The sequence below is a fragment of the Corvus brachyrhynchos genome, unplaced genomic scaffold, assembly GCF_000691975.1.
Source record: "Corvus brachyrhynchos isolate BGI_N302 unplaced genomic scaffold, ASM69197v1 scaffold245, whole genome shotgun sequence".
NCBI lineage: Eukaryota > Metazoa > Chordata > Aves > Passeriformes > Corvidae > Corvus > Corvus brachyrhynchos.
In genome coordinates, this window is record NW_008238988.1 from 635,135 (window position 1) to 658,369 (window position 23,235).

Here is a 23,235-nt window from a genome sequence, read left to right on the forward strand (position 1 = left end):
GTCCCACTGAACAGCCTTTTCCTCAGCTGCACTGCAGCTCTGCCCTGCCATATGCTGCTGTTTCCGACATCCACGCTCCAAAAGCTTGCACACTTCCCTGTTCGTGGGCTCCTCACACCGCACTCTGGATAGGGCTTCAGCATTTCCTCCAGATCAACATCACTATGCTCTCTACTGCTGAAACCACCCTAATGACTCCCATTCTCTCATTTGCAGAGGCAAAAGGCTCTCCAAGACAGACCTAATGCCTCCCTAATCTGTCACGTGCTGCTCCTCCAATGAGTGCCCCAAATTGGTCTTTTTGTAGAGCCTCATATCTAATTTGCAGTCCACTATCTCTCTATCTTTTTCAGCCTTATGGCTTTTACAGCTTCTGCTCCCATGTTCGTCTGTGTTTCAGATTGTATTTCTTTGGATGCATTAGCCTGGATGTTTTCCAAGATGCTCTTTTTTATTTCCTGCTCTCAGTTATATTTTTTTTCCTTAGCAGCACTACTTTGCACAGCCATTTTCAGTTGGCTTTGCTGTATGACTCACTTTATTGTCTCCTGCAGATTTCATTAGTACAGTTCTCCAACTCATTATGGGGTAGGACTGAATTTCATGCATTGTTCAAGCTTTCCACAAAACATCTTCTTGCAAGTTAGCACTCTCCTTGTTGTTCACTTTGGCAGTTGTGGAACTGCTCCTCAAAAGGGAAGATCTTGGGGTAAGAGAATCTGCCTAAACAGAGCAAGTTTCCTGAAGTGCTACGAGGAAAACGCTAACAGGGTTAGAGAATCTGGGTGTGTTATCACCATTAGCTCCTGGAAGACTTTGGTTTTTCCCATGACCTGTTTTGTTAGGTATTTGAAGGTAACTCCTTGCCAGGAACAGATGGTGTTCAAGCAGACAACTGGCAAAGGATCCAGAAGAGTGCACTGAGATGGTGGTGTGTGAAAGTCTGGCCTGTTATCCAAAACAATGGTATGAATAAAACAGGAGCTGCCAAAAGGCATTGTTTTGGAAAGAAAATGTAGTAAGTAGGACAAAAAAACCCTGTAGGTGACGAAATTCAAGAAACTTCCTGATACAAGGATGGTGCCTTGGCTATTAGCTCAATTTTTGTATTTGTATCAAATAGTCTACAGATGGTTGGAAGTGAGTAATGCTTTGACACGTGCCCGGATAAAAGAATATGATAATGATCTTCCACAGATGTGATGGCACAATTAAAACAGCGGACAAGAGAAGCACTTTTTGAGAAACACTTAAAACCAAACAAATCTTAATGCTCTACCAAATGCCTTCAAGTGGCTGAATAAATTTCCTCCCCATTTTTACTCCAATATTACCTTACTTCAGACCAAAAAAAGGATAACATAGGAGACCTTCAAAAGAATTACACTATACATTATGTATGTGTTTCAGATAATCCCTGCTAACTCCAAAACCATTTCATTTTCAGAAATTGCATACTCCCCCAGCATAAACACTTCTAATGATGCAAAATAGAACCAGAAGGGATCCATCTCCTTTCTAATGCTAAATATTGCACAAGTAACTACCATCTTTGTAATCTTAATGCTGCATCAACACAATTTCCAAAATAGAATACAAAATTGAGGAGAAATTGTTAGGAGATTACTCTTCAGGAAAACTACTGCCAGTAAGCTCCTAATAAGACCTGTCACTTTGACCTTCATGCATATTTTTAACACCTTCACTTGCTGCAATGTTTGCCTGAGTCTAAGTGCAATGAAGAGCCCATTTAGGGAGCAGTCCCTTGTGCATTATGCCTCAGCAAGCCACAACCTTGAAATACCCATTTAAAATATTTACAGCCCCCAAGGTCAAGCTCTGGAGATCCTGGACAGAAATCTATCACACTCTGAAAAATGGAAACATTTCTGCCAAACCTCCCTCCCTGATAAAAGTATGGTTAACAACAACATCAAATAATTGTTTTAAGCAAACCCTGCAGATACAAGGAAACTCACATATTTTTTCTCATTACTCACCTCCCTGAAACACACAGGTAACATTAATCTGTAGAATGCCTCCTATAAAATTTAAAACAAGGGGGTCCTAACCACAAGATTTCACTCCTTTATTTTGAATGACTGTATTTCTGGGGAGCAGGGGATGCTGCAGGTGGGAAGCCAGAGGCAGCATGAGAATTCCAAGTGCCAGACACCACAGCAGAAAAGCCCCATAAAGCTGTTTACCAAAGACTGCCCTGTTACACTATTACTCATGAGGGGGCAGCAGGGCCAGAGCAGCTGCTGCATTTCAGGTTGTGATGTAATTCACTGTATTGTTGCAGAAGCTCCACTGAATACCCTGAGGCATCATCACCCATTCATGTCAGCTCCATATTTCTCTCATATCAGTGCATATATCTACCATTTAATGGACATATAGGCAACTCCACACTTTGCAACATCACAATCCACTTTGAATTCATCTTTCGCCCCTTAAGCATCTCTCCCTGCACATCACCTGTAAATGATTTTGATTAGGGCATCTTAAGCACAGTCAAATGGTTTTGATTACAACATGATGTTGTCATAATTGAGCAATTCAGGGAAAGTTCTAGTTTTATGTAGACACCATTTTGAAAGAAGTTGTTTGCTCTGTTCCTCCCACTTAAACAGCAAGCTGCTCCTTCTCATTCTAACCAACAACTGAAGGCTATAGAAGAGCTACAAAACCCACAAAATGATACTTGCATAACCATTAACTGAATGTTTGCTGTGATCAAGGCAATAATTAAAAGCCATTAAAAACAAACCACAGGCTGACCCAGCATCAGTCTCAACCTTTCAGGCAATGAGAACTGTCACTAGAAGTGACAACTTTCTGGCTCATCAGGACACTGGCAAAAAAAAAGGCCCCAAGAAATCTTGTAATTTTTTCAACAAGATTCCAGTCTATCTCACAAGTGAGGTTTTCCACTGCCAGATGGTCGATACGAATGCTAATGGAAGGAGTTGAAGCTGAAATAAATCTGCCACTTCTAATCAATCACAGACAACCATGCCATCAATAAGGGACTCGTGTTATGACAAACTCCCTTTGGTTCTCTACAAGCCAAGCTGATAAAATGCATCTCACCTATGCATTCATCACCAATACTGGGCAACTTTAACATAGGTGTTTTTGAGGCATTTTAAAGGTTATTTTTGAGGTTATTCTTTGTTATTAAATGTTAGAAGATATTTAGATAGTAAATCAGTTGGGGGAAAAAAACCAAACCAAACCAAAAAACCAAACGCAAGCCAAACCCAGACCATTAAAAGCTCTGAAAGTCCTACTACTTTATAGAATCATGGAACAGTTTGGGTTGGAAGGGACCTTTAAAGGTCATCTAGTCGAACCCCCAAAAATCAGCTACTACCTTAAAGAAATTCACTCCGATTTTCAAGTCTTTGCCCACACACACAGGTGCACTCTCCACAGCGTGGAAAAGATAATTATGGAAGGATAACTATGCACTATCCTGACACATCCATCTCTCTTTTACTCCACTCCAAACCCTCCAAACATCTGGTGACCACAAAAAACCACAGAGGCAGAAGTCCCCAAGACAAACAAGTTCCTTTGTGAAAACTGGAAGTAGGAAGAGGAGATTCAAAAGAGTTCCCCCGCCAAAGGGGAAGGAATCAACCACATCCCACACAGCTACCAGCTGTAGAACTGGGGTTCTTGCTTCAGGAAAGGGAGGGAAAAAAGATGGCAACCAGGAGAAAATTAGACTTTGCTATTCCATTGCTCACTGGTTGCTTTACAAACATATTTTTAACAGAGACTTCCAAATTCAGCCTCAGTACAAATCGTGTCTTTTTGCTTCCACTGACAATTGTCCATCACTGTTTCAAAATGTAATTGCAAAACCAAGACTCTACTATTAGGTGAAGGAAATCTAATATTTTCCCAGATTAGAGGCAATATGGGATTCAGTTACTTGAAAGAAAAAATAATAAATGACCAAAGTTACTACAGCACAAGAGCAAACAAGTCATTTCAAATCCATTTACAGAGACACAGGAAATTATAATTAGCCCAAACTTCATAACTTGTCTATCAGTACAGCAACAAATACATCACTAAAGATGCTTCTCCCTCCTCACCCAATTATAAAATCACAGTATCTAACAAACAAAGACCATAAGTCAACACAAAAAACTTTCAAGGTGGATTTGCAGCTCTCACTGGGAAAAATCAGGCCAAGACAGACACCCCTTTGCCTTCCCTTCATCAGCCAACCGAGAGATGACATCTTTGCAATGATAAGCAGCAGAAATGAAGCAGTCACATTTTGCTTGGGTTTCTTGGGTTTTTTTACATCCCCATCCAAGAGTAACTGTGCTGGACAGGATCACTGGAACAGCATGATCATCCTTCAACATAATTTTGAAAGAATATCGAACTGTGTCTGCACACAGAGAACACTGTGGATCCATTTTATGAAATAACGAATACCAGGATTAGTATCCTGATATCTTCAAAATTTAAACCCAACAATTTTTATTCCAGTAATAATACTCTAAACAATAATATGTTAGAGTTATTATAGACTGCTGCAGCATCACAGATTAGTCTCATAGTATTGATTCTCAGGAGACCTAAACAGCAGATACGTGAATGTTCCCTACAGTTTAATCAGTGAGCCCCTTTCAGGGTTTCTGAATTATTTTTCTCCATTTTCTATTTAATATATTTTTGTGCCTTTGAAGTTCTAAGGAAAAGAAAAACACAGCTATTTTCTCCTCTTCATGCAAAATGAAAGACTCTTTTTCTAGATTTTGAGAGAACTGCAGTCTTAGGAGCCTAAGTTAGACAGAAAGACAATAAGTAACACTGAGATATACTTGGCAAGAGCTGAAGAAAGATCATTAAACACGAGGGTGACGGGCATCCTAAAAAGTCTCACAAAATAAGAAAGGAAAATATTTGCAGCAATAGAACAGACAACATCTATGGTAACTTATCTGAGAAAGCTGTAGCATAAATTGCAAAAAAATTGGATATTTTTAAGTAGCTTGTTTCACCATTTCATCCCAAAAGCATGCACAATGCCTGAGCACATCCATTCAGTCAGGACCTGCCTCGTTAGGGACAGAGTCTCACCATTTTGTTTGGTGCCTGTATACATATCAAAATACACCATATGCACACCAAAAACCACTACATACATACCAACATACACCAAAATACATATCACTCAGGTTTGAGAGTGTGAACCAAAGTCCACCAAGGTCAGTGGGACAAACTCCAGCCCTAGGTAAGTACAGAAAATCTTCAGGTGATCCATTAACAGAAGATTTGGGAGATTGGAATCACTTACCTGAAGCATTCCTTATCTCATCTTAATGACATTTTTAAAGCAGCTACATCTACATTCCTCTTCAAAAATCCTCTTGAATATCAGTTCTTCTGCAGCTCCTGGCTTCGACCCTTTGGTTATGGTGGTAAATTGAGAGTGTTTAAATCATTTCAAATTTACCCTATTAAATGAATTTAAACTGGAAGCTGGCCAGATATCTCTGGAGCAGTGATGTGGAGCAGAGTGCACAGGCGAGAGGAGCTCTGCTGTTCAGAGTGCTTTAGGAAAAGATAAGTCTTCCAATAAAAGCCTGAAAATCTTCATCAACTTTTAAAATTACTTGGAAGTAGAGCCTGAAGTGGGTCGCCTCTGCTCCGCTGTGTCTCCCACAGCATATGCCAACACCCTGCCCAGCTACAGGCAACAGCAGCACAAACATCAGCTCTTAAAACTGTGGTCTGTAGAGAGGTAGGGTATTAAAGGTCTTGATTACTATGCTAGAAAAAGCCTTAGCTATTTCATTTGCTTTAAAATGGGTTTTAAAATGAAATCAGCAGATACTGAAATTGAAAAGAGAGGGAAAGTAATTTAGACAAAAATGCATCTGTTCCTGTGGTTGGCCTCTTACAACATTCTGCAAAAACCATCTGAAGTCTGGACTTCCCTCAGTTGCAAATCCTATCAGCAAATGCTGAACCATAAACTTGAGTTTTCTAGTGTCTGGACTTCACCAAAAAGTTAATATAATGCTGTGCCTAATACCTGTGAGCTACTGAAGTAGCAACAAAATAATGAATATATACTATACTGCAAGCCCACTCAATGCCTTGGATCTCAGGATTTCCTACTGCTTCATAATTTAAGACTTCCTAACGCTTTAAGGAGTAATTTTAAATTGTGACCCAAAGCTAACAGAAAACTACAGCCTAGTTATCATCAGATCTCAGAAATGTTGTCAATTCTCCCCATGAGATAGAAATAAATGCATGAAACATGCATTTTCCTCCATCAGCTATCTAAAGAAATTTTTCTGTAAAACTTGTGTGTGTACATATATATGCATGTATAAGAATATAATTCTATAATTAGTAAAAAATCCAGACTCTGAGGATTACTATGTTGAAAGGCAAACTTTCGATGTAATGTAATTACATTTGTATTTTCTGCTGCTGAACAACGTAAGAGTTATTTATCCACTCCTGGATAAAACACAGGAAGCACCTGAAAAATGTTGGCCCAGTAAAAGCAGCAAATCTTCCAAACAAGTTTGGGCAAATGAATCCCAGAGTCGGGTTTCCCATCCATCATGTCAAGAGTGGTGGGTTGTTTTTCCAAGGATGGCCAGCCTGACCTACAGCCAGGGCCGCATTGTTGGTGCCAGCGGGGGAAGGCTCCGGAGCAGGAGCAGGCTGCTGCTTCCTGAGAAATCACTCCTGAGCACAATGGGGCTCTGGGAGACAATAGTGTCTACGGCTCCTTTTGATGTTTGGAGTTTTTCTAATCTCTTCAGGTTAGATTAAGAGAAAGGCTGCCAGGGTCGGCAAAGGTCAGCAAGATGAGGTTTATTTTTACAGAAACCTTTCCCTTCCATCCAAGACCCCTCGAGCTACTCAGTCATTTGCTATGAAGTTATCTTGCATTATACAGAATTTACGATTCCTTACAGCTTACATTCACCACACTTCACATTCGACTCCCTTTGCTGGTTGCAAAAATGTCCAAACCTCAGTGGCTTTAAATCCTTAATTACCCTTTCCTTTGTCTTTCTGTCCTTCATGGCTTCCCCACCCTCCTTGTTTGTTTTTTTATTAAATAGAACAGGAGTAACTATTGTCATCTCATGCTTTTAGATTTGCTGAATTGGTATGGTATTAGGTTTATTTTCATGAAATGTATGACACAGTCTGAGCCATACAAGATCAATGTATGAAATCCAGTTAAACCAAATTCTTTCATTACCTCAACGCTTTGCTCTTGAAAAGGAACAAGAATATTTCAAGAAATAACAGGAAAATGAAAATAAGAATGCATGGATAAAAAGTATCTCTATTCCTAGAGGGATTTATGGAAATTTAAAATATATATACTCTGGACTTTTCCCATTATGAGACTAAAGCTTTCTCAGCAAGCTTCTCTCTTGTACTTCTGGAGTATTTATGTTCTGACTTGAAAAATAAATTACATGTAATCTGATAGTAAGGCCCAATAATTTTTTATATTCCAGATTTCCCAGAGGTCAAAATCACATTTGGACTGGACCAGATTGTAGCCAAAGAAAGCTCTTAACTCACCACTGCTTTTAGATGATTTTAGAGGCGGGGCAACAAATGAACATGCTGGTAAGCAGCAATTTTTTTGCACTGCCACATCACTGAGCGCCATTGATGATCCTAATCTCTTGGACACTGTCCAGAGGTGGAGCAGAAAGCTCAGAAGGTACAGCCTGACATAGGAACACCCAGGGCAAGCCCACAGTAGGCACCATCAGTGATACAGGCAACCCAAGCTGCTCTCCTACCCACCTTGTTCCATAAACAATCCACACAAAGGAGTTCACCTTTCTGCTGCTCTGCTCCCATCACTTTTTTTCTGTAATATTTCAATAGCCATGAACAAAGTGCAAACATGTCTAAGACGTGCTGTATTTGCATATCAAATTTTAAGCCAGTATTGCTTGCACATGGTTTCTCTGGCAGGAAAAAGAACACGCTTCTAAAACACCTTCAATTAAGCAGCACCTTCAGGAACAGAATTAACCTTTATACTGACTTACTAAAGCCCAGACTGGACAGTCCCACCTCTGCCTCCAGCAACAAGGCAGCAGGAGACACTGCCTTGTAATAACCTGCTGCAATGTTTTAAACTACCCTGATTTCTGTCTTGCTTCTCTTCATCTAATAATTTGATTCATTGTTGACTTTCACCTCCGTTATTAATTCATCAGATGACTGATTGATTCAACTACATCTTTAATCTGATGATTATCTCACTCAACTTCAGCAACAGCTTTAGTTAGGATTTCAAATTATTTTGTTTCTTTATTGCTACATGATAAAATCCATGCAGAAGTCTGGAAAGCCATTTTTCTCTTAAAACTACTATGTTACCCCTGTAGACAGGCAAAGATAACCTTACAAAATAAATATGCCAGCCACTTCATTCCACTTCCAAATCTGTATGCGTGTCCTTCATATTTCAGATTAAATATCTCAAACCAGTCAGATTAAATATGTTGATAACTTCTTAAAAGAACACTATGCTGTAACAGCATATATTTCTTTCCCATAAATACCACATCTAAAACCATTTCAGAATAAAAAGGTGACAGACTACTGAAAACATGTCTGACACTTCTTTTCTGCATGTGGTCTGAGAGGACTCTTGATGTCCAACATCTTCCAGTGCTCCAGTTAAAGGAATGTTACACTCAACTCTGAGTATAAATAAGATTTAAAATCTATCACACCATGTCATGCTGTGGGCTGTTACAGCCTTGCTGTATCCTTTAAATTGTCTGGGTTTTGACAGCTCTTGAGCCAAGCAATGCCTGGGAAGAGTGCTCAGGGCCAGAGGTTCTCCACTGCAGATGGGATGGCAGGTCCTGAGGTCCACACATGCTGTACTCTACTCTGTGCCTTCCCATCTGATGTCTGTGGCAGCACAAGTGTCCTGTTCATGGGCAAACTTGGGGGGAGACCACAATATATGTAAAGGTTAGTGATTTCCCTCCATCATACTTTGTAGGTCACAAGGAAGGGGCCTGCACGAGAGCAGGTCAGGAAGTGTCCTTGGATCTGAATATCCTAAACACAGCAATGGGTTTGTTCAATCTATGGTCTTGCTGCTCTGGAGGAAGGCAAAAATGCTGGGCAGAGATTTCTGACTCACAATAAATTGGAAATTCAGCAACAGAAGAAAAAGTTAAGTTTACTGCATATATCTTCCAAGACCACATTTAGAAGTTATCTCAGAATGTTTTATCCTATATTTAGCAACAACTGCAGCAAGGTAAAATTGAACTCAGCAAGTGCACCAGCAGCATCACTGGGTAATGGAACAGCACTTACATAAATGACTTAAGTTACAGCACACTGGCTGATTTAAAACTAATTATGTGGATGCTGTTAAATATTATGTGAGCAAATAGTACTTCAAGTTTTGCAACAAACTGCAGCAACTTTCAAATCCTTTACCCAGCCATGGTGAAAGAACTGCAGTCCTAACCACAGAATGGCTGCCAGCCATCCCATGTGGAAATGCCTGCACACAGCAAGGAACAAGAAGCTTTGTGTGACTGCTTCCCTAGCTTGGGTATTGGTCTTGGTAAAATAATGTATGCCACATTGCAGTGAGGGAAAGTTAACTTTTTGTTTGGTTGGCTCCGTTCCCTTCAACATTTTACAAATACTCACTGAAGACTCAACTTCATTGACACATCTAAAACACATCAGACATACACTTCCCGTGGTTTAAACTAGAAAAATGAGCAGACATACACTGTAAAGGTCAACAAGCAGACCCCACTGGAAAAAGGCTCAAAGAAAAATCAATTCAGAAACCAACCATTTGCCACTCGTGGAAAAAAAAAAAAGAAAAAAGAAATCAGAAAAATCTACAGACTGAGAACAAGCATTTCACAGTCTGAAGTCCTCTCAGCCACAGGATGTGCACCTCCAGGGTTTGATAACAAGACACATAACACTTTCAATTTTTTTGTTTCTTCCCACTCTCCTCACCCCCACACCACATATAACTACTTTTGCTAACACATTATAAAGTTCAAGAGACTGCACATACATATTTACATTGTCTCCCATTAGACCCACTGAATGTAATTTGGAAGAAAAAACCTCGCAGAGTCTTTTCTTATAACCAACCTGAAAATGAGAACATAGATAAACAAGGCACTCACAATCCAACTGTCACAGAAAATTATCTTCTGGGCTGAAACTGCTCCTATTTGGTTTTAAAATGCAAGAAGAAATTATTTCAGGCAGTCACCAAAAACCCCTCTGCATTTTTGTGCTGCCCAGCTGCCCTCCACCGGAATCTGACACAGAGATGATTTTCTTGAGTGGGAGGCAGAAAAGCAATATCCAATTTATATTAAACAAACAAAAAGGCTGCTGTAAAAATAAGGAGATTTGACCTGGGTCTGGGCCACAAGGTTGAGCCGGATCAATGCCTTTTTAGTTTTAAATTGAAGGTATTCTAATAATTTGGGGTAAATGGAACTGAGCACTGGATTTGGCAGATTCTTGTTATTGCTGAAACGCACAAGTCTAGATATGTCCTCACCCAATCTTGAAGGGTTTATGTATGTATATTTCTCAAAGGTTCTCATAAGTCCCAGTAAATGATAGCTCCAGAACACTCCTCTGCAGTCCCAGCAGACAGTGCTCCCTTATCCTTACACTAAACCACATTCTGACAGCATTAGAAGTCTGTACTGTAAAATTTGAAAGCTCTTAATGAATGATGTACAGCTAGGGATGATTTGCAGCATCACTGAACTTAACTAAATTAGTACAGGTCACATCAAGGAGGCTTCTTTACATTACTTCCCCTATCACTAAGCTATTTTTTCTCCAACTGTATTTCACAAAATGAGGATACAGGTGGGTTAATTGCCATTCTGAAATTCTGGCATTTTATTCCAGTATTCAGAAACTAATGAATCCCAAACTGGGATTTTTAGCAAGAATACTCCATTTTACTAATATAACAAGCTAGAAAATCTTTAAGTTAGTTTCCCTTGACTCCCTGGCAGAACAGGCACGAAAGGGGGAAATGATTCACCTCCTACAGAAGGAAGGAAAGAACTAAGGGATGAAGGAATGAGTTTTTTGGTAACCTCACCCTAAGAAACACGACAAAAAGTTCAGAGATGTTGGAATGAGCAGGGAATGAGTGTCAGCAGCAGCTCCTGCAGCAGGCTGGGGACACAAGCCATGCCAGGCAATGGATGGGGGGGCAGTCACCTTCCTGTGGGGGTGGCGCCAGTGAAACACCATCCATACATGTTTCAGAGTTTAATGCAGCTGTATTTTGAGAGGTACTGAGCCTGACAGATGTGACATAAAAATGCTATTGTATCAGGGGAATTGATCTTCAAAATAGTCTGAGTAATCAGAATAAACATCAACTCCTGACAAACACCTGACAGCTTCTGTAAGGACTCGTTTGGGGACAGTTTGGGGGGGTTTTGCTTTGTTAAGGTATTTTTTGGTTTTGTTTTGGGGATTTTTTTTTTAAAGAAAAAATTATTCTTTCCCCATCTTTCTGTCCTAGCTCAAGAGAAGTGAATTTCAGGGTAAAGTAATAATCTGCTGCATTGTTGCCTGGACCCCAAGCTGGTTCCTGCCTCTCCAGTCTCTCAGTGGCATTTGCTTAACTCTGCATCCTCTCAGAGTGTAGTATTACATGTAGAAGACAATGCCATTTTCCTCCTGTGTCCTCACTTACTGGAGAAGGAAAGACTGCTGGTGGTCACATTTCAGCGTTCAGATGCTAAAACTACACACACTCCTTTTAAAACATGTGGGGTCAGATCCATTTCTCTCCTGTTCTTGCCTCTCCTTTATCTCTTTTATTACAAAAGGCTTCTTAGCTCACACCAGCTTCTTAGCAGTAACCTGCAGCATTAGCCAGGTTACAACACTACAGGCTTTAGCAGATCCACTCCTCGAATCAACCGTGAACAAGCAAAAACAAGTGTCAGCTCCTTTCAAGGTCATTCAGGAGGCCCTCCCCTGAACAGCTAACTTTAATAAAGAGATGCATGACTCAAAAGGCAGAACCTTGCAAGGCTTGAGTTCATTTTTTTTCCTTGGCTTAGCTTTTTGTAAATAAAATACTAAACATAATTTGTATAAGCTTGTCCCTCTAAAAGTTACAAGATTGGAAAATACTGGTAAGATTTATTTAAAGTGGAGGTACTTATCAAATGTCACCGTTTTCCTGTTCAAAATGAGTAATCATTTTGATTAACCTTTGATTTAAATGATTATATACCACAGCAAAGCAGAAACACACATAAAATTACACTCCAAAGAAACTCTCAAAGTGCAGATCACATAAGAAAACAGTTATGTCCAAGTGGTTAGAGAATTATTCACCATGTACACAATATTCAAACCAAAAGCTGACTCCACACACTCCCAGCACATGTACATTCATAGCCAGGAATCGTAGTCTGAATCCTGCAGCCAACATGAGACTGCTTCCAGACAAAATACCAAAAAATACCAAATAATAACTAAGCTATAGAATAAACTCCTAACTACCATCTCAGCAAGGACTCCCAGTATCTTCTGTAAGGAAGTTTATTCCAGGTGGGAAATCATGTTACCCCTTTAGTCACGTATAAAAAGAAGGCCTAAAGCAGCACAAGAAAACAAATAAAATTTAACATCTCACTTCAAGTAAATATACATGAATTCCAAACCCTGTAACAGAATTCAAAGCAGAAAGAGAAAAACAGGATATCAAAAGTAAATTACACAAAGACATGAAGGCAATTCTGAAAAATAAAAATATATGGTAGAAAATTAAAGCATATAAAGATCTCATCTGAAAGGCCCCCTTGTAGAGAGAATGACCACCAGAGCCAGCATGGAAAAGACTCTCCAAAACTTCATATCCACCAAACATAGAGATCTATGTCTCTTTAGGAGCTCTGCTTCATCACCAATTTCCAAACTGTAGGAATGGCTGAAGATACCCACCAGACTCCACTGCACCAGTTGCAGACAAGCAACTTTTAAGATACCCATTCCCAAACTTTTAAACTACTACTGCAATGTCATTTTTTCTAATAAAGAAGGTTTTGAACCAACAACTCTCTTCTTGAAACAATGAATTGAAAGTGCTCTAACCTTCATAATCACTTGGTTTAACTAATACAAAGGTTTTAAGATGCTCAGGAATCCCTTAGATTATTCAAGCTGAGCTCTGTTTCATGCTGTTTTGGATTGGCCTAAGTCATTTGGGAAACATGAGCTGATGCTCCTCCCCTCCACAAATACCAGTCTCATAATGTAGAACTAAAACTACTGTACATTGAAAAACCTGTTTCCTTTGGGTTTATAAAAGTCAATGACAAGCCATGGCCAATGCAGAATAAGCATTCATAGAATTATGGAATCATAGCATAATTTGGCTTGGAAAGGGCTTTCAAAGGTCATCTAGTCCAGCCCAAGGGATATCTTTCACTAGACCAGGTTGTTCAAAGCCTCATCCAACCTGCCCTTGAACACTCCCAGGGATGGGGCATCCACATTTTCTCTGGGCAACATTCAGACTTGCAGCTGAGTTTGGAGCACCCAGCCTTATGGAGCAATAACCCCATCCTGGACACCAGAAAGGGACAACTGTAAACAAGGGTGGAAGCTGGGGGAGCCAGCTGAGGGCCTCTCATTGTTTCCCCAGGCTCCCTTGGCAGGGTGGTATTGCAGATGCCTCCAAAGCATCAAAATTAGGCTTCTGCCCATATTTCCCTCTCCAGGGAAATAATATGACTCCAATTAGAGACAAGAAAGCACCAAGCAGTTTATCAGGGTAAACAAGTTGTCGCATGCTAGGCTGCAGAAAAGCATCACATACATTCTCCCTAATAAAGAGGATTTTTCTGGAGTTGTGACACCCATTGAGAAGCTAACAAAAATGTAGCCAGAGCAGATGCTAACTGAAAATGTGCATCCTGGAGCAGGAACTTGAGCACCAGAACAAGTCCCTGGTACTGAAAGGGCACAATTCCCAATACCCAAATCCCCTGGCTCTAAAAGCACAAGTGGAGCCAGGCACCACACTGTACTGGCAATATGGATAGTCAGCAAATACAAGTAAGACCATGAGAGAATTTGGAGGTGAATTTTCAAATCTAATCAGATCTGAGATCACTACCAAGGGTTTCTGTCATACCCATAGCAGGCATGATTTGGTTTGCTATTATATATTCATATGGTTCCATTCAGAACAACCTTGTTTCATTACAACGGATTCCACTGTGCTTCACAGTCCTGCTTCATTTCTTCCAAGGCAAATTCTTCAGGAGATTAACCTGACACATTTACTCCCCTGATAATACATCCTGTCTTTTCTGATATCATTACCAATTTCAAGCACATAGCAAGAAATAGGCTTAAATTTTTTTAAAAGTAGTGACTTGAAAGCTTTCTTGCTCCCACATTTTCTTAGTACAACACATTTCACTTTACACGTAATGTTGTAAAACTCAGCTCAAGTCAATATAAAATAAATTATTAAGCTTCTAACTAAATAGTTCCAGTCCTAAAAACCCTCTTTATTGAACTTGAAGTGCTCCAGCACACAGCACAGCTCTAACTGGAGATCAGATTTTAAGGAGCTTGAAGGGGCAATTGTTCTTTTCTCAGAGTTCAACCTATTATTCTTATGTTTCATATACACAGAAGACATTAGTGAAGATAAACTGTGCAACTGGTAATTGAAATTAGAGTTGCAACATCTATTATGGTAACATCCACTGTGCCACATCTTCAACACACTGGGAATGAAATGGCTTTTGCATATGAAGCACCAGTCGTGATACCCACTGGAACAAAAATGCAATAAGAAATGGAATGAAATACATTTACACAACATAAAATTTCCTAAAATTACTTACATTGTCATTACTAGTCTTCTACCATCTTGACAGACAAAATAAGTAAACCCCCAGTACAATTCTGGGAGATGTGTCTGAGGAAAGCACAGCTTCTTGTAAAGCTTGAGAAGTTCACAGTAAAGAAACCTGTTCAAAAGCTCAGTTTGCTTTTGAAAATACTCATGTACATAGTATCTACCCACCTAACAAGGAGAAACCTGCACGATCTTTGGAAGAGCTCTTTGAAAGTACCTTCCTCCCAAAACTGCAGAAATTACCAAACATTTCTGAGATTTCAAAATTAGGATTTCTTATAAAATAAGATATAGATAAAACTATATTGCCTTTGAAATCCAAGCAACCATTAAGTGATTGTAGTATCTACAAAGCTCTAATAAAAGGGCCGCCAACTGAAAGACTACCCCGTTTAAGCACACTCCTGGGACCTGCCTAGCATTCCAGCTCTTTAAAAATTTCTTCCAAATCAACAACTTTTTACAAGACTGTAAAATTTGCCTATCATTATCACATCAGGAAACAAAAGTTTTTTCCAGTATTTTAACTGATTAACACTGTAACTGCTACTTTATGTGATATTAAAAAAAGAAAAACCACACAGAGATTGCACCCTGTCTGGTTAGGGTAACCATTTTTTAGGGATAATCTGAAGTCCTCTGTGTGGAAACAACAGCATAGACTATTTTAGAGCAAGAGGCAATTAGAAAGATGGAAATGAAGATCAACTTCCTATTTCCAGAGTGCTTTGTACTGTATATAAAGATTATTTCTAAGACACAGGACAAACTTGGCCACATCATCTGTCCAAATCTGGTGTGGAAGTAAAATGACTTGCAAAAGGAAAGCAAGAAAGATATTTATCTATATATATGAAAAAATTTCCATTTTTATACCATTACAGGAGCAACCAAGAATGAGTATTCATTTCCTATCCTGTAACTTGGTACTCCCTATACTGGCACCTTCTAATTGGGATCAGGAATAAAGGAATAGCTCTTTAAAATCTGACTACAACTCCGATGAACTGAAGGACTGGATCAAAGCCTGGTTATTCGTGGTGCTACTGCAGTCAGATGCAGCTTACTAAATATTTAAGATACATAAAGAAAAACATGCAGGACTGTAAATCACTACAAACCAAAACAATAGATGATCTTTAAGGCCCCTTCCAACCCAAACCATATGATCCCATTCCTGCAAATGCCTCCTGGAAAAAGACACATTATGTGCTTCATTCATTTTCTAAAGAGCAATATTCAGGAGTTTTATTATTATTAATTGCATATAAATTATCATGATTTTTGTATCCCTAGGAAAGTTTTTAGCCATTCACCTCTCAGAGGAACAATGCTGAACAAAGGCAATGAATGCAAGGCATATAAGAACAATGCAGAACACAGAAATTTATGCATGCCATTTAAAAGGCATGGCATTTAAAAAAATCATAAGTATGTCATAAATCTTTAATTATAAGGAAAAAAAAAAAAGCCCAACTAATGTTTGCCAAGTCCTTGATAATATTTAAGCAAGAGCACTGCCTACTTCAGGAGTGCAAAATCTTCTTAGCTCACTTATCTGCATGTATCCTCAACCTCCTCTGAAGTGTTCTGCTGCAAAATTCATTGTATCTGAGATCTGCTAATCATCATCAGGAAACTCTGTTATGCATCTTAAGGATGTACTTTAGGCTCTCAAGAGGAAAAATAAACACGTTTTATTAGCTGCTTTTGGAAAATACTGATTTGTATTTATTTAGAAACCTTTTCAAGTTGCACCACTGTTAAATTAAATATTTATGGCATGATTTTCCAAAGAGTTTAACACCTGTTAAGGGTTTAACATGCTGACTTCAACAGGAGTTCCAAGGGCCCAACATTTCTGCAAACCTCAGAAACAAGGTTGGGATGCAGCGAAGCAGCTTGAGCATGGATGTTACTGCTGAGCTCTGAAATGCAACCAGGATCCTGAACAGCCCCTACTTCCCTCTCAGCACTGCATTTCAGACAACTGAATTGGTCCTAATTTACTAGAAACACCCGAAATATGACTCATTAATACCTGTTAACTGCAAATAAAGCATAAGCTAAATGCTGTTAAATTTAACACAACTTTCCTCAACACAACTTTCTCTCCTTTACAAGTGGGAAACTTACGTGCAACTTACAGGGGAGACTAAAATCCCCAGGGAGTCAACAGCTGGAAAGCAAAGCTTTTGATACTGAGAATGAGAAGTTGAACAAGGATGAAGCCAAAAATACAGTACAAAGGAGAAAATATGTCTGATATACTGTAAAAACCTGTATCTGGTGACAGTGGGGCCAGTGATTTTGGCATTTGGCTTCTTAGCCCAAACTGAAGACCATGCCTCTGCCTTCGCTGTCAAATGAAGTTAAAATAAGGGTTTAGGTTTTGCTATCCTTATTTTCCTCAGCTTCTGAGAGATTTGCACTTACTGTCCTTCCCAGCATCATGTTTTCAGGTATCCCATGTATTCTGTTCTTTCACAAACAGATGTTTTCTCACACCTTGTCGGTGGCTGCCCCCCTGCCCCCCTGGTCCCTTTACCCAGTTGCAAACAGGCCTAAATCTGAACAACGGTGCAAAGACATGATTTTATATTTCAGAATTAAATACCAAGATTTCCTTGTGGCATTTGGCCTATAATTCTGGCAGTAAATAAATAAACAGGCAGTAAATAAATAAATAACATCTAAGTAAGAAATTACTATACATCAAAATGATTCAAATGATGATCCAACAAGACTACATAAACTGAAGACAGATAAAACAGTTGAATATTACAGATTGGACACATCAATCTCCTTATACATTTTACAACACACTACAAATCTGCCCAGCAAGTTGAGTATTTCACTCATTAAAACAGGAGCTTTCATCACACTATAAAACATTTTCAAATGCAGACCAGAAAACCGACAAGCATATTTACTGTAAAGCTTTGTATTTGTGTCATCAATTAACAACAAAAGTTTGGAATAAAACTAAAATAAAAGCTAATCAAAGCAGCTAGCTGTCAAAACAGATGGGAACTATAGTTTTCAAATCAAGCAAAAAGGCAAAGCTTTCGAACATTTAGTGTTGCATCAGCTCGTACAGACAACTTAAAGGAAGGACAGCAAATGTCAGGATTTTATGAAGAAAAGGTGTCCCTGACTCAAAGATTCACATTTATGAATCTTTCCATTGATTTCATGGGTTTTTTGACTTCAGGATGATAAACTCACACCAAAGCAGACCTCTGAAACGTGAACTATAAATAAGGTGTCGCCATGACACTGCAGGCAAAATAAATAAAAACAGAGTCCCGACATTATTTTAGCCTCAAACAAATGTTTCGGTCCTTACATTGTCTGGCTTAGAAAGATACATAGACAGTCTCACAGACAGAGATATAAATGAACAATTGCAGTACCTTTTTCCCACACTGTTTACAGGGTTGGCTATATTCCTACTGGCAATAGATTTTCTTCTTGACAGCTTCTTGGTGTTGGTGCTGTCATCAGTGCTGTCATCCTCTTTCTTTGGTGTGTTACTTCCTTTGCTGTTCAGGTCCCTTAGCACATTATAATTAATTTTACTTGAGATTTTCTTCTGTTCTAACATCTTTTCAATTGCCTCTCCTGCTGTGCTGGCTTGAATTGGCTCCCGCTTCTTTGCAGATTTCTTTGGCTTAATTAAAATATAAAATTAGTGATGTAGATACAAACAAAGTTTCCATGAAGCAGAGGGGCAAGCTGGAGTGCAGCAGTCCTGGTTCAGGTGCTGCTGATGTGGGGGATGGAGGTGATGTGCCCAGGCTAAGCCAGTGCTCCATCTCCTGCCACTCAATGGGATCGAAGGGTCTCTTTTCTCCAAGAGATGCGTGTTTGCTTTTTTGCCAAATGCCCAGAGAGTTTATTAGAAATTATTTACTTAATATCTGTAATGCTGCCAGAGAAGAACGATGGGCCATTTTCCATGTATAAAAAAAAGGGGGAGTGAACTCCTATTACAGGAATAGGGACATCACAGCATCACCTAGCACGGAAATAAACAATTTCCCCTGCTAAAACTGCCTTTAAAGCGAGAGTGAAGCTGGGTCACGACTCCCCAAAGCACTGACAACTCCACATCCGAACTGTGTTTTATGTCAAGTCTGAAAGCAGCATGGGAAAGGCTCTGCCCAACTCCTCCTCCAGGCTGGAAAGAGCCAAGAGCACGAGCAGCAGCTTCCCAAGCACAGCCTGGCAGTAGCGCCGAGGGACAGGGAGCAGGAGGCTGCAGACACGGGAGCACTGCAGCAGCCTCACCTGCAGCTGCCACAGGCTGTGAGCTCGGCCCTGCACAGGGGGGCTGATGCTGTGCAGAGCCAGGCAACCAGCAATGACACCAGAGAACGTTTCCAGCCATGCCCCATGCCTGGGTAGGTACGAAAAAAACCACCCCAGAACCTCTGTTTCTCATTTGGCATTTTCCTATTCAAAGGAAAGTTTTAACACCAAGCTCTGCAGGAGATTTATTTTTTAATGGATAATAGCCCCTCTGTTTACCTACATGAGTCAAGTGCTACCTTGAAATTGGAAAGCACCATATTAATCAAGTTCTACTCAAGCTGTCAGAAACAATAAAGGGTTAGAGAAAAACTCCTGTGTTGTCCGAACAAAAAAGTGGGTGTTTGGGCTACTTGGTGGTGCCAATGAGTTATACAATTTTGAAAATTGCTGGTAGACTGCCACGTCTGCATAAGTGCAGGATGAATGAGAAACTCTGAAGTATAAAACAGTGTTTCATTGTCTGGTTTTGTTTTTATTGTTGGAATACCTAGGGGAAGCAGGAAACTCTGCCTTTCACATTAGTTGGAAAAAAAGATAGAGGATATACACACTAAAAACTAACATGGATTTTAGTTGCATGTGGGAGATTTGACTTGTCACTTGCTCAATTACACAAAACACTAATGCTGTAAATCATGAATATACGGCCAATTAGGCTGCTTTAAACTGCTAAACATGGAGACAGGACATGCCATTTGTTAACATAACTGTCGCATTCTTTATGAAAGGTAGAACAAATACCCCTTCAGGTAACTGTAACAAGGTTCTGTTCAGTTCTTCATAAAGAAATCATTATTGTAAGAGCAAAGAAAGCCACTGAAGTTATGGCAAGTACAAACAAATTCCCCATGCACACGTTAAAAAAAAAAATCAGATGTCTTAAAACCTGTATTTTAATACGCAAGCAATTAGAACAGCAATCATAAATGCAAAGAGCTAGCTCTGAGTTTGACATGCACAGAATTTTCTCATAATAGCAATTTAAAATAAAAGTTTGGGCAAGAAAGTGTTTTACTCACCACCTAAAAAAATATAGCCTTGCAATTCAGTAACAGCTAGATGTACTGTAGCTTTTGCTCTGTTAGTGGTGACCTGTACCATTATGCCCATACGTACATGGAGCTGATCAGCAGATATAATGAATTTCCAGGACATTTTCAAACAGACACAATTAACACACAATTTAATACCTTGTGTTCCTTATAAATCCCAAGTTCTTTCTCTTTTGCTATTCTTGCTTCCTTTTCTGAAAGACAACAAAAGGGTAACCAGCATGAAGATTATACAGACTGTATATTTCAGCAACACCAGCCAAAAGGCAAATTTCAGTCCTACATACTTACCTTTTTGTTCCTTCAAATAATCTGCGTTTTCCTTCATCCACAGCTCTGCTTTAATTTGAGCTTCAGCTTCATTAAGTATATACTAGAAGAGAAAACAAATTTATCTACTTTCAGAAATCAAATTGAAAAACACAGAACAAAACTGAACTGAAAAACCACTGGCAAGGTCAATACATATCCCATTTTAAAAAATGCATTAAAATAAAAGAAAATATGAGTGATATAAGACAATCACAGAGCACTTCTAGTAACATCTGAAGCTGGCACAAGCAACAACCTGTTTTCAAAAAACAAGTGCTTGGTTTCCAAACTATGATGGAGCGACCAAAAACCATCTAGGACTCATTATACATGGTCTGTTAATTAAACAAAAATGATCCTGGGTTTATGATCTTTTTCAGATGATACAAGAGGTTATCATGACAACGTGGTTGTCTGCAAGTAATTCTGTGTGTTGATGGTGGTCTGTAATTCAAAACAGGATGGGAACTACTGCCCTGTGCAACCAAAGCAAAAACATGTGTCTTCTGGGTAGGTTTCTGTGAAGCTTTACACAGTGTTACTGAGATTATTATTTCAATGGCTACATCTGTGTGAAGGAGACCAGCTCAGATTGCTGGAGATTTAGCCCTCTAGATTTCAGCTTGGTTCAGTAACCACATCTAGACGTTCTGCAGTTAACTCCACCTAGTCTCGGTAACAACTTTAGTGGGAATGGAGCTGTAAAATACATCTAGGACTATTCAGATGGATCACAGAAATAAATAGACAGATAGGCAGCAATTACTTAATTGTAGATGACCTAAATGTAAAAATTAACCCAGTATTTAGCACAACTATCAATGAAACAGAAGCTCTCTACAGACTATGCTTTTTGGGAGTGAAGAACAGCAGAATGGAGAAGACAAATTAGGTCATCCATCATGAACAAGACATTTTAATTTTAAGCAGTGCACCTGGGACTTGTAAAATGATGTGTAAGTGCAAGAAAAGCAATCTGAGGTTTCTCCATCTTTCGGGTCTCAGCATTCAAGATTGTCTCCAAAGTAAGATGTACATCTAGGATTTCTTAAGAAAAATAACTTCCATTAAACGAAACTAATGCAGGTAGGAGTCCTTCCTCTGAGGGCTAAGCAGGCAAACAAATGGCTGTGCAAGTCCTGGTTTATCAGACCAGTATTTTCACTCTTTCATCTGCTTCTATTAAAAGTGGGCCATAATAGTAAAACCCACTTTTTCCTAGCTCAGTTATTCATCCCTCTTAGGCTTTCAGAGATTTCATAATCTTGGGCTTATAATATTACAGTCTATTGCCACAGAAATGAAGATGAAGTCATAAAAGCAGAGTTATGACCTCATCACAGAGCCTAGGAAGAGCAGAAAATGTGCTTGTTCTTCCCCTGTGATTATTCAAATTATGGACTGGCTATGGTAAAAAACCTCAGCCTTCCTGCTCCCTCCATTCAGTGTCCACTCAAATCATGAGACCCTAACGCCCAACCTAGCAAATCCCACCTCACAGCTACATTTTGGAGATCAGTAATTCCTATGCAATTCATCACTGTCAGGGATTTTGTACCCCAAAATGAATTTTTAGCACTGGAATTATCTGTTCAAATCACTATGTAAACCAGCATGGCAGCTGGAGAGGGCATCAGGCTCAGAAAGCTGGGCTGTCACGTGTCCAAGCGCTGACCAGCCGTGTGGCCTCCAACACGCCCTTTTCCACAGCCATGTGTCTGTCCCACTCAGCCCATATGTTAAAGGGTACTTTTTTCTGCCACAGAAATAAAAATAAATCCAGAAAACATTACAGAAGTCTCTGGAAGTACACAGGAGCCGCACATGCTGGTTTTACAGTTTGGTTTCCATGGCAGCCTTCTATGTTGAATCTATCTTAATTAAATAATGAATTTAGAGCTCCAACAAAACTTTTTAAAGTTCTCCTTTGCAATAAAAGATATTCAACATAATTATTCCAGCATGTTAAAAGCAAGCAGCAGCAGCAGCCTCATATATATATCTATATATATATATATATATATATATATATATTCCTTGTTGGGCAAGGAACACCAAATTCAAAGGTTTGCATGAACATTAGTTTAGATGCCAGATAACAGAAATTGCTCAAACCTCTCTATAGATCAGAGGCAGTTGCAGAGAGAGGATAAACCAGATAAAAACCATTTTGTCTTTCTCAGAAACCCAGACAACCAGGATAAGAGACACCAGGGACAACAGGGCACCTTACCCGATCTATTTCACTGTCGTCAATTCCACTCAGATCTAATTCACCATCTCCTGTATTCTCACCTACAAAAAAGAACACATTTCAATCAGCCATATGTTTGTCCAGAATCTATTGCAGCTTAAGTTCTGCAGTGATGTAACACTTCGGGCCTGTCCTTCAGTGATTTGCATCCTTCCACCTTCATCTGGGAGGTTTAATGTGTTGCTGAGTATTTTCAATACAGAACTTCATGCACACAAATTCACCACACTGGATTAATCTAAAATTCAGGAATCAACACAGTCCTCATCAGTGCTAAAAATCTGCCAGAGACTTCCAGTCGCCTTTTTATCACTCATTTTAATTTACAGCCA

General features: G+C 39.4%; 1 protein-coding gene across 3 annotated transcripts in view; it reads right to left on the reverse strand.

Moving 5' to 3' along the window:
* BRF1 (BRF1, RNA polymerase III transcription initiation factor 90 kDa subunit) overlaps positions 1–23,235 on the reverse strand; it is a 159,940-nt gene that overhangs the window by 25,373 nt on the left and 111,332 nt on the right. For all 3 annotated transcript variants that reach the window (XM_008637261.2, XM_017738853.1, XM_017738852.1), the window contains 4 exons: positions 22,883–22,944; positions 20,629–20,710; positions 20,476–20,531; positions 18,385–18,641 (listed from right to left, as the gene is read on the reverse strand). In XM_008637261.2, the coding sequence (XP_008635483.2) occupies positions 18,385–18,641; positions 20,476–20,531; positions 20,629–20,710; positions 22,883–22,944 (457 nt within the window). The remainder of the gene's footprint in view (positions 1–18,384; positions 18,642–20,475; positions 20,532–20,628; positions 20,711–22,882; positions 22,945–23,235) is intronic.